This window comes from Mycteria americana, chromosome 2 (assembly GCF_035582795.1).
Source record: "Mycteria americana isolate JAX WOST 10 ecotype Jacksonville Zoo and Gardens chromosome 2, USCA_MyAme_1.0, whole genome shotgun sequence".
Classification (NCBI taxonomy): Eukaryota; Metazoa; Chordata; class Aves; order Ciconiiformes; family Ciconiidae; genus Mycteria; species Mycteria americana.
This window is the reverse complement of record NC_134366.1, coordinates 9,834,608-9,850,171: the sequence shown is the minus strand read 5'-3', so window position 1 is coordinate 9,850,171 and position 15,564 is coordinate 9,834,608. Positions and strand designations below refer to the sequence as shown.

The 15,564-nt window shown below is 38.0% G+C and overlaps 1 protein-coding gene across 7 annotated transcripts in view; it reads right to left on the bottom strand.

The window, feature by feature from the left end:
* Window positions 1–15,564, bottom strand: part of RBM33 (RNA binding motif protein 33) — a 106,957-nt gene that overhangs the window by 66,127 nt on the left and 25,266 nt on the right. For 5 of the 7 annotated variants that reach the window (XM_075492379.1, XM_075492380.1, XM_075492386.1 and 2 more), the window contains exons 7-10: window positions 14,810–14,878; window positions 12,797–12,968; window positions 5,342–5,550; window positions 3,208–3,517 (exon numbers count right to left, since the gene is read on the bottom strand). In XM_075492379.1, the coding sequence (XP_075348494.1) occupies window positions 3,208–3,517; window positions 5,342–5,550; window positions 12,797–12,968; window positions 14,810–14,878 (760 nt within the window). The remainder of the gene's footprint in view (window positions 1–3,207; window positions 3,518–5,341; window positions 5,551–12,796; window positions 12,969–14,809; window positions 14,879–15,564) is intronic. The other 2 variants (XM_075492384.1, XM_075492383.1) reach the window with 2 other exon arrangements.

Sequence of the window (15,564 nt, the reverse complement as noted above, 5' to 3'; positions counted from 1 at the left end):
GGGGTAAACTAATTGCAGCAGTCTTTCAGCACCGAAGGACTGTGTGCAAACTTCGTATCAGGTTACACACAAAAATTAGTTGAATAGTCTCATCTTGGCTTTTAATGAACATCTGTTGATATCAAACAGCCATGGACACCTGGAAAAAATTGACAGGGTGCTCTTGACAGACCTAGGACTAAAATAGCTCAGGTATTACAGGTCAGAGAGGCACTGAGAAAAATCGCATAAGGTGGGAAATATAGAGAAATGTCAACTGAACGGAGCACTCGTGTCTATTTCAGTATCCTGCCTCTGGCAGTAGCATACAGAGAGAGATATAGATATATTTTTATATTTTAAGCAAATGAATTTAATACTCATGAAAGACAGTAGTTCAAACTCTGTGCCCTTTCAATCCCTGGACACTTGCTGAAGCAGCAAAGAAGTCTCAAATAAGCATTCATTTTCCTCATGTCAAATCTTCCATAGGTTTGAAAAAGTAGGTTTCAAAAATAATACACAGCATGTTGTTAGACACTATTTTAAGAAGATTAAATTGCTTTTGGCCATAAATTCCAATGCTATACCTGAAAAGATGAAGAAGCAATTCCCATATTGATTATTTAGGAGAATTATAATGTAATTTTTCCCAAGACACCAAACAGTTTTTAAAAAGTAAATGGCATACTAATCTACTGAGCTGCCATAAACTGCTCATTAGTTCATGTCAATTTTGGCAGCACCACAGTATCCTTGAAATAGCTATTTGTGGCATAAACATTAAGGGGAAAACACTCAATACCTATTATCACAGGTTGAATTAATATTTCATAGTACCTCTATGTACAGTCCTCCAGCATTTGTAAATTGATCAAATTTGGATGTACATTCAGCCAAAAATTACTACTTACAACTCAAAACTAATTTACAGAATTAATTTACAGAATAGGACACAAAGAAAAAACTATATGACAAGCAAGCAACTAAAAGACACGGGATTCAAATGCCACAAAAGGCATAGCTGAACACCAGCTGCACAGTACCTGCAGCAGGTATGCGCAGAGGCTCACGTAACCGTTTTAGGGGTTTTGACAGACTGAGTCCTTCTTAATCATTTATGAAGCTTCAGGGACTAAAAATAGTAGAAATTTGTTAGAAACAAAACTGACTTGAAAGTAACTATTTTTTTGAACCAAGATTCAAGGCTGGGCAGGGACATGGTGGCCACTGTAACAGATTTGTCTTTGAGAGATCAAAGGAATAAGCCAATGACAGGATTCTTCAAGAGTGCTTCAACTCACTTTCAGGCTGAAGTCGCGGGCTACTAGAGCTATTTTATTATTTTATAATAGCTATTATAAATGCTATTTTATTCACATGAAAATTTCATAACAATTTACAGGAGGTTTGAGTCTATTTTAGAAAATACTGATATACTCGACGCATTTCAAGACTAACTCAAACCAAAAAGATGTTGAGAAACTATATTTAGTATATTAAAGATTGCATTTAATAGTATGCTGCACACCTATTAGCAGAAATATTCAGTAGTCGTGCCGAGCATTCCTTCAGTAAAATGGACAGCCCAAAGGTATTTCATATGAACCAGCTGCTATCAGTACACATAGCAGAGATCTTCCTCACTGAAATAAAAGTCTTACACCATTCAAAAATGAATCGCTCATTCTCCAGGGCTGCTCATTCTGAGAGGACGACTAGACTTTTACCAGTCAAGAAATGAATGTGTACACAAAGTCAGCATGTATAAAATCTAAAAAAAACCAACCACCTACAAATCCAATACTGAAGATCTCCTAACATGCAGGAGGTACACAACTTTGTTAAAATGAGGATCTGCAAGTAAAGACAGAAAGACTATGCTTAAGATAAAGCAAGGCCCCTGGAATACCCACAGTGCCACAGATGTAGTGGTGAGGCTGAGACAAGCCTGAAGCCACCTGATAATGTGAAAAACACTCAGACAAAAGAAAGAAGATACACTGGTATATTTTTGACATCAGGCAAAAGCAAAAATCCTCAGTAGCCACTGCTGGCATTAGCAGGAAACTTGTTCATCTAGATGCAGAAGATTTGTTGAGTGTTTCACAGGGGAGAGAGGAGAGGCATCTAGAATAGTCTAAAAACAATTTTTGCTTTTCACAAAACAAGAACTGTTGCTTCGGAAATGTTAGGAAAATGCACAGGAGGCAAGAATCCAAGACTGAAGGACCTTCTGGACTGCTTCCAGATAATCTGTCCTGATGCATAATTCGGTGGGAAGCACTGATTTTATTAGACAGGAAAAAGTGAAATAATCTCTACAACACAGCTACTATGAAGCCATCTGTGAGAAGCCTAATAGATCTCTATCAACTGGCAATATCCTACCCTGCCAAATTCCTGCCTTTCATTGGTCAAATAAATGATGCAAAGATAGCACTGGCTTGGGAGTTCTGCTGATTTGAAGGGGGAAAAATACAGAAAACCTAATGGTAAATATGTATTAATATATATGCATTTCTTTACTTTGTCCAGTCCCAACAGAATCACAAATCAGAGCTATATAAGTGTCTTTTTTTTTTTAATCCTCTTAGGGATTAAACACTTCCCAAATAAGTAGTAATGTTAACAGCTCTGCTCAGAGCTGCCCTAAAAAGTGTAGCCCAAAGAGTGCTTGTGTTAAGTTACAGAAAGTGTACTTGCAGGCTGCAAATCAATCACAAATGTGGCACTGAAAGGAGAACTGAGGGCATGTATCTTGTCAAGTAAGAATAGCAGCTGGTACCTTTCACAGAGCAATTACGGTGCAAGGAGTGCCTCAGTGTACCCTCACCGAAATAGGTGGGTGGTCATTCTGTGAATGCTTGGCTGAAGCTGGAATGATGTGGGAAATTATAAACTGCAGTACTTACCTAGTTTTGAAAATTGACATTTGCTACTTTTAAAAAGCACATTCTCTTTTCAGTTTCCATTTTTACTGCTCTTTGCAGGCTTTACAGTAGAGTAACAAAGACAATAAAGAAGTTAAAAAGGCTTTACTATTTCAGCTGGCCACAGTCCAACAACATTATGTCTTACTCTAGGCAAAACATTTGTTTCAAGCTTAAGGAAAAAAATATCAGCCTCAAGCACATTTCCATTAACTGATAAACAAATTGTTGCATCCCTGGCAAAGAAGAAGATGAGTCATGCTCACATGACTGGGAAGGTGTTCAGAAAGCTCACCTTGTACAGGCGTCACTACTGTCCCCTTGAAATGTGGATTTATGTGTATGTTCTTCGGTTGCTGAGGTGTCACTGGTGGTGGAGTCATCATTATTCTAGGTGTTTCTATCTGAGGGGGCATATGTAGCCCTGGAGGAGGAGAAGAATGATGCTGATGCTGTAAAGGAAGCAGAGATTGTAACTGTTGCTGCTGCTGCTGCTGCTGTTGTTGTTGTTGCTGCTGTTGCTGTTGTTGCTGCTGCTGTTGGTGCTGCTGGAACAGACTCCTAACAGGTTGCTGGTGTGTTGGAATTAACCTCTGTGAATGAGTCTAAAGTCAGACAAAAGAATAAAGTCAATAGGCTTTAAAGTTAAAATATCCTGACATAAACCAGCACAAAACCAAGACACCTTTGGAAAACAATTAAGGCCAAATATGAACAGAAAAACTTCTTTCCCATATCATCAACTGGAACCGATAAGAACCATCAGCACAGGAAAGCAAAGGAACAAAGACATTCATGTGAAGGAGAGGACAGCAAAGAGCAAGGAAGCAGAGTATGCAAACATTCATTCACTTATTTTTAACAGTGAAGCTGTCTAGTTTCATATGTAGGGTTCTGCACATGTCACTGGAAACTGTCATCAACTGCAATAAGGTGTATGTGATGATTACTAGAAATCCGAGTCCTAGTATCAAAACAAATAAACTAACTTTTGTCTTGTATATCGAAGAGCCTCTCTGAGAAAACAGACCTAACAGTAGCAACAAAAGCCAAAATACAAATTAAGCTAAATTCTTAAGATATCAGTGCAGCCCATCTATCCATACTGCTTGAAGAAAAAACTACTTTAAAGATACCTTTCAAAGGTACCTTTTGTAACATAGAAGAAAGTCTCTTGCTGCTCAACACTCAAACGGCCAAAATCAGTTATAATTAAAAAAATATATATATTATCATGTTTCTCTTCAGAGACATCCTGCTGCTTCTGAACTCACTGATACTAAATACCAGTCCTAGCCCAGTAACTTCCAAATGGCAGTGCAAGATGACTCCCAAACAGGCAACCTTTTAGTAACAAAGATGTGACACGTTTTTTTCAGCAGCCATATACATAAAGCAAAGCAGCTACAAAGTATGCACAAGAAGAAGATACTGTGATGAGCACAATATGTTCACAACATTTAAGATCAAAATAACTAGCAAAGACTGCAGCAATACAGAGAAAAAATTATTCCACCTTCACTGTTTTAAAAGCACGAAATACTCTACTGCAGGGCTCTCAACCGCTGAGATATCCACCAACTCCTGCTAGTGATCAGCACCTAGAGTTACTGCTGTTGGAAAAAATCCCCTTTGTTTAATACAGATGACCTTGTCCTGCAAAGACATACACAGGCTTTGTTCTACAGTCTCAGCTTCCAGTACATTTTGTGACAGTTAACAAAAAGTAAGTGTGGGCTACCTCTTGATCACACACTTGCTGGGTTTTGGGTTTTTTTTTTTTTTGATGGAAAAAGTAACATCTTATAGTTTGTGATAAAAAGTGGGGGGGTGGGGGGGGGTGGGGGGTGTGTGTGTGTGTAACAAAGCTAAATTTCATATAAAATCCCAAGATAGTAATTTTTCTAGTGGTGATTACCTTCCTAGGGTTTTATTTGCCTCCATAGTAGCATGGTAGGTATACAAATAGATTTTTTTTTTTTTTTTTTTTTTTAGAAGTATCAGCAAAAATACTAGTTTGACAAAAACCAAGAAATATTTCACAGAATCATATATTTTTAAACTAAATTACTATTGATAACGTGGGACTGAACATGTTTCCATGTTGCATGTAGAGGACTTCTCAGAGGAATTAACTTATCCATCCTTATGCAAACCAATAGGTAAGCCTGATTGTGTTGTATGAATCGAAATCCACTTTTCATTTGGAGGCCCTGAGATTCCTCAGATTGAGGCTGGTAACAGGACTAAGCACATACTTTCACAATCACTACGTTACACAAAGCCCATCTTGTCTAACAGTGCCCTGAAAGAGCAAAAAGTATACGTTGGAATATATATTCCACCTTCATAAAGATTCACGACTTAGAATGCATTTCTCCATAATTTCCTCAAAGTATGTTCAAAGAATACTAAGGATTAAAAGGTACCATTGTCGATGGCTGGTTTGGCAGCAGTGCAGGCCTGTGATCCTTCATTCTTCCCCTATCATTATTGTCTCTCCTTTGTTCTCCCATTCCGTGGCACATAACCGAGCCTCCTCTTCGCCCTCCTCTCCTTGAGCCATACCGTCCCTGTTTAAGCTGCCTTTCCCTCTCTTCAAATTCAAGTAATGCTGCTTTGGCTTCTGCAGAAAGTTCTGTTAAAAGAGAGAGATGAGGAAAAAATATTTTGGCTTCATGCTGAAAAGATGGAAAATATCATGAAAAAAAACTATTGCTAGAACTATAGAAGCATCCCTGCAACTAACAAAATTTGCAGGCACTTTGATCTCCTTTAGGTGGCATGTTAACATTTCATTAAAGACATCTTTAAAAGGAAAAAGCACACAGACACTTGTGTCTGTTGCACAGTCAAAAAGCAGCAGGTAAATGAAACAAACATGAACAAAAAGGTTTCAGGTTTTTTTAAAATGCTATTGAAGTTTGCCTTATGCTGCAAGAGAAGGCTGTAGCTCCTCTCACATTTGTGTTATCCTAAACAAAACATCTCTCTGCAGAAGTGTCAGGCAGCACAATGAAATCCCCAGTAAACTTTACAGTAAAGGATATGTTGAGTCTTCCATATAAACAGATTTTATCCGCCAGACTCTTTTACACATTGGCCTGTTCCAAAGAAGGACTTTCTGGTCACTGAAGTGTTTTTGCAGTATGTAAATACTTCATATTTTATCTACTGTATGTGGCTGAAGAACCAACTGTACTTTACAAGTGATAATTCCACTTAGAGAGAGCACACTTCAAAATCTGCGCTCAGCTCAAGTCAAATACATGGCCACTGATAACACCCACTGAACTCACATCACAGGTAAACACCGGAGAACAGACAGTACTCAACGAAGACTGCCAAATTTGCTTGAAACCTGGGACAATGCTGATAACATTAAGAGAAAACCATGCAGTAACAGGCCCAGGTAATCAAATTACTTGGAAATATAGAGAAAGTCTACAACAAACTTCAGGAAACACACCGTGACAGTACGAGCAGTGCCACTCACTAGGCTTCAGTTGCTTAAAGGGGATAAACTTTAACCCAAACATGCAGCTGAGGATTTTGCCATGTGCCAGGCAGATTCCTTGTTACCTCTAAAATTGACTTCTGCCTGTAACAGGGCAGAATGAAACTTACTCTACAAGAAACACACTCCTGACAAATAAAAACATATTTTGAATTCATATAAATGGCAATTAGTGCAAAAATTCCATTTTTCCATTTTAAAAGTCTGCTCTTAAAGGAGACTGGGTACAGGGACCACTTATCAGGACAACGTGGTTTTACCTGCTAATACTACACAAAATGGCTATAATAACTGAAGATCAGAACACAAACAGCTTGTATGTGGCAGCTGATACACTACTACAATGTCTCCACATCACTACATATCCTCCATCAAGAATACATACTCAAGCAATTAGAAAACTATTAAAATTTCTTGCAAGTCTAATAGCCAAAGCTACTTAAACCACCATCTTAAACATCTTCATAAGTAATCTCAATCAGTCTTTGAAGTTGAGGATTGACAGAAGGGCAGAAAAGGGTGAGTGTCACGCATTCCCACTGCAACAGTTGTTCTTACATGGCTAAAAAAACCTACCTGCATGACTGAGCTGCAAAGACCGTAAATTTGCCTGTCCCAATTTTCAGAGGTATTCAGCACCTCTAGAAAGCAGAGGCTTTTTGATCTTTTAAAAAAAAGTTTAGAACTTGCTGACTGTCATGTTTGCTGTATTCTTAGACAGACTCCTAAAAGCCCAGGATCTGCCATCATACAGTTTCCTATTTAATTTCTGCATGTTGGTGATGAGACAAGTTTCTCTACCTTCTTTTCTCTCCCCTCTCTGACTCAGAATCACAGAATCATATAGGTTGGAAAAGACCTTTAAGATCATCGAGTCCAACCATAAACCTAACACTGCCAAAAACCACCACTACACCATGTCTCTAAGTACCTCATCCAATGACACCGCAATTAAGTGGCATAAAGCCTTAATTTACAATCACACCAGATATTCTTATGAAATGCTACCTTTGCCCTAACGCCTGCCTCGAGAGATTGGCAGAGCCCAAGACAATCAGGCTTTTTCAGGAAAATCTCATAGCATGCTTAGAAAGGGGCAAGGAATCACACTCCCTCAAGTCTTAGTATGGTATTAAATGTGCACACTATGGATTTCTGAGGAAAATTAAGACAAATGTACTCTTGTCCAAAGCAATCAAAAGCATTAGACTAAAACAACCACCTTATCCATCTTTAGCTGTCAGGGATGAAAAAAGCTGGTTTAATGGGAAAAAATAGAGCTCTGATTTCAAGCCTCCTTCCTGTCCACACCTAAAGCAAGTTCAGTTTCTTCACAGGCTTGCAAGTGTGAAAGGGCTAACATGGGCTTTTAGTTGGTCTGCAGGAAAGAAAGACAACTAGCTCCCATACACTTATAGGAAGAAATGGTGCCATTACATTGCAAAGCAACAGCTCTCCTCCCTTTAACCAGAGAGGATCCAAATCCCACAGGGCATCCTGGGCATGCTGCTAGTTGGAAAGTTTTCTTTTTTTTCCCAAGAATAAGACAGGCAGGGCAATTTTTCTGCCATCTTCCACACTACAACCCTGAACTCAGCAAGGTAGTTTGGAAAGCAAAGTTCAGTCATTGCAACAAGTACTTACCACTGATATTCATTCAAGATGATAAGAAGCTATTTTCTATTAAACAGATTAGAAGTCACATATGAGGAAAGCAATTCTTAATGAACCTGGGAACAGAGCTAGGCTTCCTACAAAGCCAGATCATGTCCGAGTCTCTCAGCCTCCTGAGCACAAAGGACACTGAATAGAAACTTCAGAAGAAAGAATGGGCTGCTCCAAACAAAATGACTTCAGAGGGCTGTGCTGATTAAGTTTGGGGAAGGGATGACAGCATCCAGGGCAAAGTCAGTCCTGATATTCTTCGATGTGCAGGTACTTTTCACTCTCTTTAAAAAGAAAACTAAAAAATTGTTTTCCTACTTACTTTACACAAAAGTTCTCAAACTTTAAAGGCTGTGTCTTTAAAGGCACAGTCCATGTATTCAGTTTTTCAGTCAGAAAAGTGAAACTGTGTGTAACACTGACCTTGGAAAAAAATATTCCAACCAAAACAAAAAACCCCAAGAATTCACTGCAGCAAGCACCATTACATTCATACCACCTTCTATGACCACAAAATTACAATATAACCATTTGATTTAAAAAAAAAAAAAAAAAGAAAGATTACATTAACATCAAGCATACTTCTCTTACAACACACCACTGAAGGCAAGTGTCCTACCTGTGAAGAATTTTGCTTACACACAAAACTGCAGGTTCAGAGCCTTGGAGACAGACTGCAAAAGTGTAGACCCATGCAGTGACCATGACTCATTAATACCTCCAGTACTTTATATTGTTATCAGTCACCACGCAGCAAAATATACAGTCAGCTCAATTATTAGGTGGGCTGTTTATCAAATTTGAGCGCATTGTGCCACACATACAGAAATCAAGGAGAGGAGATAGTGTGGAAGACAGTTTTGCAGGGAGGGGAGCAAGGAAAATAGTCCTGGTCTTCCCTGAAAGCAAGATCAGCCTGCTAACTAGAAAAGAGGTGACGAGCAGAGGAGGAAGAGATCCTCTTTCCCTCCCTAGACTCTTCCAAAGCACAGCCAGGTATTCACGTGAAAAGGCCCACTGCTTCTCCCTGGCTAAGAGCTTGTGTGCATTGTGACCAAAACACACTGAGCCAGGCTGGATGGTGCCATGCCCCCTGGACAGTGCGTGCAGGCTGCTGCAGCACATGGCCACCGGCTCCTGCCTACACCAACCCTGAGCACAGGTCTCTGGCTGCATCTGCCTTGGGTGGCTCCCTGAGAGCAATGGCATTTCAAATCCCCAGGTCTGAGAATCCCAGAATCCCTATTATCCTGGATAATGCAGAGATTTACAACACAAATCACATTCCAGAACCCCTATTAAAAAAACCCAAACCATATGCATTTACATATATATGCAATCTAAAATGAGAGAGATAGCAAATGTTCTCCTTTGTTTTAACTTTTCTTCTCCCCATCATCCAGACTTGAAACCTGATTACACTATGTGCTTCTGCACACAGTGCAACAGGACAACAGTGAATTTCAATTTCCTAGTCTTGCCCGAAATCTCAACCACTAGTTATCAGCATGAACATAAGCCAACTAAGCAGGACATAACAAAAAGTACTACCACATCCAATAACCTTTGTTATCACTTTGCAAATGGCTCTGCATAAGTGTAGGGTTTTGTTCAGTTTTTTAAATTAGATACAGAGAGAATACTTTAGTTTGGTGATGCCAAACAAAGCCATTTTTCTTCACATTCCTTAACGGGTAACTAAATGCAGAGCATAATGACAATTCCAACTCTGGGAAGACTTCAACTATGTGCACTGAAAGAAGTCAAATATTTCTCACCAAAGATTATAAACTCAGTATCTCCAGAAATCAATTGCACAGTTGTCCTACAACACCTCTCCTTTAAACTTTTCAAAGCCACTATTTACATTATCTTGGATAAAGAAATGTTTAGGAAAGATCTCAGCTACATTAATGAGAATACTCTGTATTTTTCCATATTTTTACCAGCACACAGTTATTCTCATCTTGACTGTACAGTTCTCACACACACAGTTAATGCAGTGAATCAGCAATTATTTTTCTAGTGTCTCTAAGTGTCAAGATTAATTTCACTATCGCTGGTAATAAAATGGTTTCAAATGACATCTTTAATCAGCAAGTAAAAATGCACTCCTCCAATAGAGACAAGCTGTCACAAAAGGTCACCAAAATGTGACAGGATGGAAATTACGTTTGTAACTTCAACTGAAATGTTAATTCCTCTTTAAGTGTTTTCTCAACTATGTTCAGGTTTTAAAGTAAGGAGATAAAGATCTGCAATGAAGTTTCATTTTTAAACCACTAGCATCTGTAAAAATTTGCTCTATAATCTCAAAAGCAACCAGATATTTGTATGCAAACAACAAGTATTTTTTGCTGTTTAACTTTCCACCACAGGGTCAATCATTTGGTCTCTTTGTCAAGAAACTAACATGAAAACTAGTATGAATAGAAACCATTTCATAACAGCAAGATTGTATTTTTGCCGAAGATTAGGTTCAAAAAAAAGCTCTTTAGTTCATAGATTCATCCACATTTGCATCATCTTTTCCTTATATCTCAGAGCCACATCCCAAATCACTTAAAATTACACTTAAAAATAAGTTTAATTCAAATCACTATTCCTTTAACAGTCAAGCTCCACTACAGGTTTTCTCCTCATTGGCTGGTCTTATCTTTACATTAAACTACAGAGTAAATCCACAGATATTCGAAAATGTATGCAGTTGTCATTTACCCTGCAATTACGTGCAGAGATTTAGCTATTCCAGTGCACTCTTATTCTGAAAATATTCTGTTTTGTAAAGCCACTAGCACCTTTTGTATAAATAAGATATGGTCTGTACGTGGTATGTAGAAATATGGTCTTACGGATGAAAACACATTTGGAATGCACCTCAGCGAAAATATCCCTTGCCCATATAGACTACTCTGTGCCTCTAGAGGGTTCCCCTTCAGTCTTACACTTTGCCTGAAATTGCAAGTAAGAAGAGCCATTTGCTAAAAATGAACAACAGATGAGAAAGATCTTGATTCAAAATCATGCACTGACATCTCACTCACAGCACATGGCCTACATGAATACATGTGGGATTCCACATGAATATTACCACTGAAAGTCTGGCTCAGCCTTTGCAGCTGACTCCTTGCTGCTCACAAACAAGTCCTCTTAGCCACAACACCTTTGTTATAGAACTAAGGCTTCTGTTTTTGCAGGCATAGTAAAAGCCCAAATTCCTTGCAACTGAATTAAAGAATTTAGGAGGCTATGCAACTCACGAGAAAAATCCTTAGAACTAACATCCTTTGCAAAGCAAGGCTTTTAAGGTAAGAGGAAAATTTCATCAGGACGAGTTCAGGCAATCTAGGTATGTGCTCTGGGAACATAATTCCAAAATGCCCTGTTGTCCCAAACATACTGACTTACCTGGAAAGAAACTAGAAGCACCCAGCTACCAAGCTCACGCTGCATGGCACCCATCTTAAAGCAATCCTCTGTAAAGAATTCATCCCTACAGTCTGGCAAAACTTAAGTATCATCAAAAAATACATCTTCCCCCAGTGGTATCTGACAATTAACCAATAGTGTCTGACAATTTGCCTTCTTTACCATTTCACCTCTCTTGCATATCTTGATTCTCTTCAAAAGATCAGGGCTTTTTCTCCATAGTTTGAATTGGTATTTTGGTTCAGTAGCAAAACTTTGAGAATGGTACACCTTTCCGAAAACAAAACTTAATTTCTGCCTGTCTCCCTAATATCACCTTTTTAATTTGACTTTTTATTATTTATTAGTATTACCACCACCATAAGGCCAACACGAAGAGGCAATATAGTTATCCCCAGTGGGGCAGGTACAACATCAGTATTAGATACTTGAGTACCCAAGGCACATGAGGGGTCTTGAAGTTAACTCTCAAAACCATAACCCAACGTGATTTTATTTATAGACTAGAACAGAGTGGCTGCAAGAACATTGCAAATCTACTGCTGCTTCTGAACTAGCAGTGGCAAATTCATTAGCTACATGGAGCAGTGTTCCTAGAAACAAACACACTTGTGTTATGCTACTCAAATACAAAGAAAATATACCTTTTAGACACTGCCTAAAGAATCAAGGTGGTATAAGAGATCCAGACTGTTCCATGTTAGAAGAGCTGAACCCAGAAAACAGGGGTTTCCATATTTTTCTAACATACTCCCCAGCAAGTTACAATTTCTCTAGGCCAAGCCAACAGTAGGCACACAACAGGTTCACAGCATGCTCACGTTCCCAGGGGCAAACAGCAAACATGCAGGTATTTCACAGCAGAACACAAGTAACAAGATTTGTGTTATCAGCTGAAAATCTTCTAAGGATGGAACTCCAAAGGAATTTCTTAAAACGTATTCCACCACGATACATAGTGAAGGACAGATCAGATAGCTGCTGCCTGAAAACAGGAAAGCTTCTAAAGACACCACAAAAGTCTCAATGAACAATCATTGCGCTGGTTTTCAAGACATGATATGCTTAAACATTATTTCCAAGGAGACAGACACTACACATACTACAACAGACTACATATGACTTCGGACAACTTGGATACAGGCCAGGCTAAGTTAGGAGGCGACTGTTCTATCTTTTGCCATTAAACTCTTTTCTAAAAGTTTGTGCAAGCCTGTCTTTTACTTTATTTTATTATAGCTCTTCAAAATAGTCCATTGCCACAAAACCTCACCCAAAGTTTCTGGAATGTTTCTCCTTTCTCTTGTCACATCTGAGAGCCTAATTATCGTTCCTTCTTTCCGTTCAGTTTTGAAACGTAATCGTCCAGACTCTTCATCATCATCCTCCTCTTCATCAGATTCTTCTTTTGTTTCTTCTTGAAGTTCCAGAGATTCAATAGCTGCCTGAATCACAAAATACAGAGGACAGGCAAACTGAAAAATCTACTTTCTTGTGATTAGTGAGCGTCAAAAGACAAAGCTTTATTTAAAGGTCCCACTGTACAAATTTTGCTTGCATTATATATTATTCTCATACATAACTCGGTGAACATTTAAGAGCTTGGTGAATTTTTTTTTAATATAAAGGTATGAATTATATAATAAATTATATAGTAAAATCCATTGAGAAAACACATTTTGCTGCAATATTTAAGGGAATATGGAAACTCCAGTTAGAACCACCATCTGATTAGTAGCTACTTTTGCAGACAGAGTGACATTTTATCACTGAATTGACTAAGATGCAAACCTGGGATACTACCAGACTCAAGTAATACAAACATTAAATCATTAGGGTTTTTTTCCTTTGTTAACAACTGTCAGTAGCATGTTGTTAAAAAACAACAAAAAACAGATAACCTTACATCTCAATTTTATTCCTCTAGGTATTTATAACTGTACTTGTCTTTACTTTTTCTAGTCCTTGAATACTTCTCAGTTTTAATTCAGCAATTGACAAAGAGAATAGAGAACAGGATTGGATAAAATTTGAAAATACTAAATTTGTATATTGGAATGCTACTCCCTTGTCCTCATTTACTTTCCAGTTCTCTCTATAACCGTAGATGAAACAATGTCCCAAATGAAAATGGATCAATCTCCTTCAAGTTAAAAAAAAAAAAAAAAAAAAATCATTTTCCTGTGCTGGCATGATAAAATTAATGTTCAAAATGTTACAAAAGTTATATTTGATGTATAGAGTTGAAAATTAGAAAAAGAATTAATGGCAGAATGTTGCAAGAAATTGCAAATTTCCTTATCCAGGAGCCCAACTTCATCCAAAACCAAAGAGAAACTTGGGAAGCAAGATCAGAGACAGGATCTGGCAAGGCAGTTTCTACTTTAAAAGACAGCATACCCTATGAACTCAAGCTCAAAGCTTCTCCAACTTTGGCCTGGTGAATAAATGATGTGTATGCTTAGTTACTGGGCTTTAATGGGCTACTGGTCCCAAGTTATTTTCATTTTATCATCTCCTTATCTCAGAATGTGTTTTATCCATTCCAGGCAAACATTCAAGCACTACATTTCCTGACCTCACAAAAATGCTTTAAGATATAGCTAAGAAAATAGCCAAAGTTTACAAAAAGCTTTAAGGCTTATATTTTAAAAATATATTTACTTTTATATAACGACTTTATCATAACAAAAAAGGCAGCTAAAAACAACAGACAGGATAGCAGGCAAAAAAAAAATTCCTTCAAGACTGAAAGCAAGCCAAACCTCAAAAGGAAACCCAAATTGAGCACAACTGGTCTGATTAACATAACCATGTATAATCAAAGCACCTCTGAGGACAGGCAGTTGAGACTCATGGAACAGAGGAGGGATGTTAGCAAGGAAAGAGATGCTAACGTGGCTTAATAAAAACAAACAAAAACAAGGGAGAAAGACAGGGTGAGCATTTTACTTTCAAAAGAGGGACTCCCAAAAGAGAAAGGATTAGCAATATCTCTATCAAATCTATATTTTTAAATATCACAAACCCCATAATTTTACTGTCCCAATGTTGTCTTTAAAAACTTTCCCTTCAGGATCAGGATGTGGAAGTTGGAATGGAGTGGCTGTTTTGTGAGACATGCTCTCTCACTACACTGAGCCTCCTGCTTTACTTTAGAGCATAAACCCCAGACAACATCCACTCTCTATGTCCATGCCCCTTAAAAGCCACATTGGAATTCCAGTTTTTATTCATCAAAGACTGGTCTCAGTCATGTCATCTCATCTGTGAGTGCAAAACTTACTAGTGCAAGGCTCTGTGTGGCTCCAACTGCAGAATCAGGACTAGAATGGTTAATGCAGTCTGCATTGTCCTGAAAAATTTTGCAATGCTTTAATGAAATGCTACAGAAAATACCTGTGGAAACTCTGTTGGCTTTTGATAATTATTCATTCTGGAAAAAAAATATATCCATTCTAAAAAAAAAAAAGGCAAGTTGTAACAGAATACAAGACGGCTACTTTCGTATGCAACAATAAAAAAAAAACATTTCTCAAACTTTTCTAGACCAGCACTATTCTATCCTTAGCCACTTAAACCATTCTGTAGTCTTCTGGGTCTAACTCACTTTATTCATCAGTATAATGCGCATGCCACCTATTAAGAAACAACAGCCATACAAGCATTAAATATCAAAGACAATAAAAATCAAAGGAGCTAATGAATAAGCAGGCACCAAGGAAAGGCAGTGCTCAAGAATGCTAACTGACCCATGTCCAAGTCTGATTACACGTATTATTGAGGGATTTATATTAGTTACAATGGAGACACAAACATGTCTGACAGCCAACCATATGTTCTCTACATATAGCTCGAGGAAAGGTTATCTGAGCTGTGTAGGAGCATACACCCTTACCCTGCAATTTGTTCAATAGTTGTAGTATGCAAGACTTCTTTAGATCATCTTTTCCAACTTCCAGCTTAACAGGATGAGTTGTTTTGCCAAGACTACATTATATGAATGGATTCTATGTTTCAAAATAAACTTATACAGGAAAA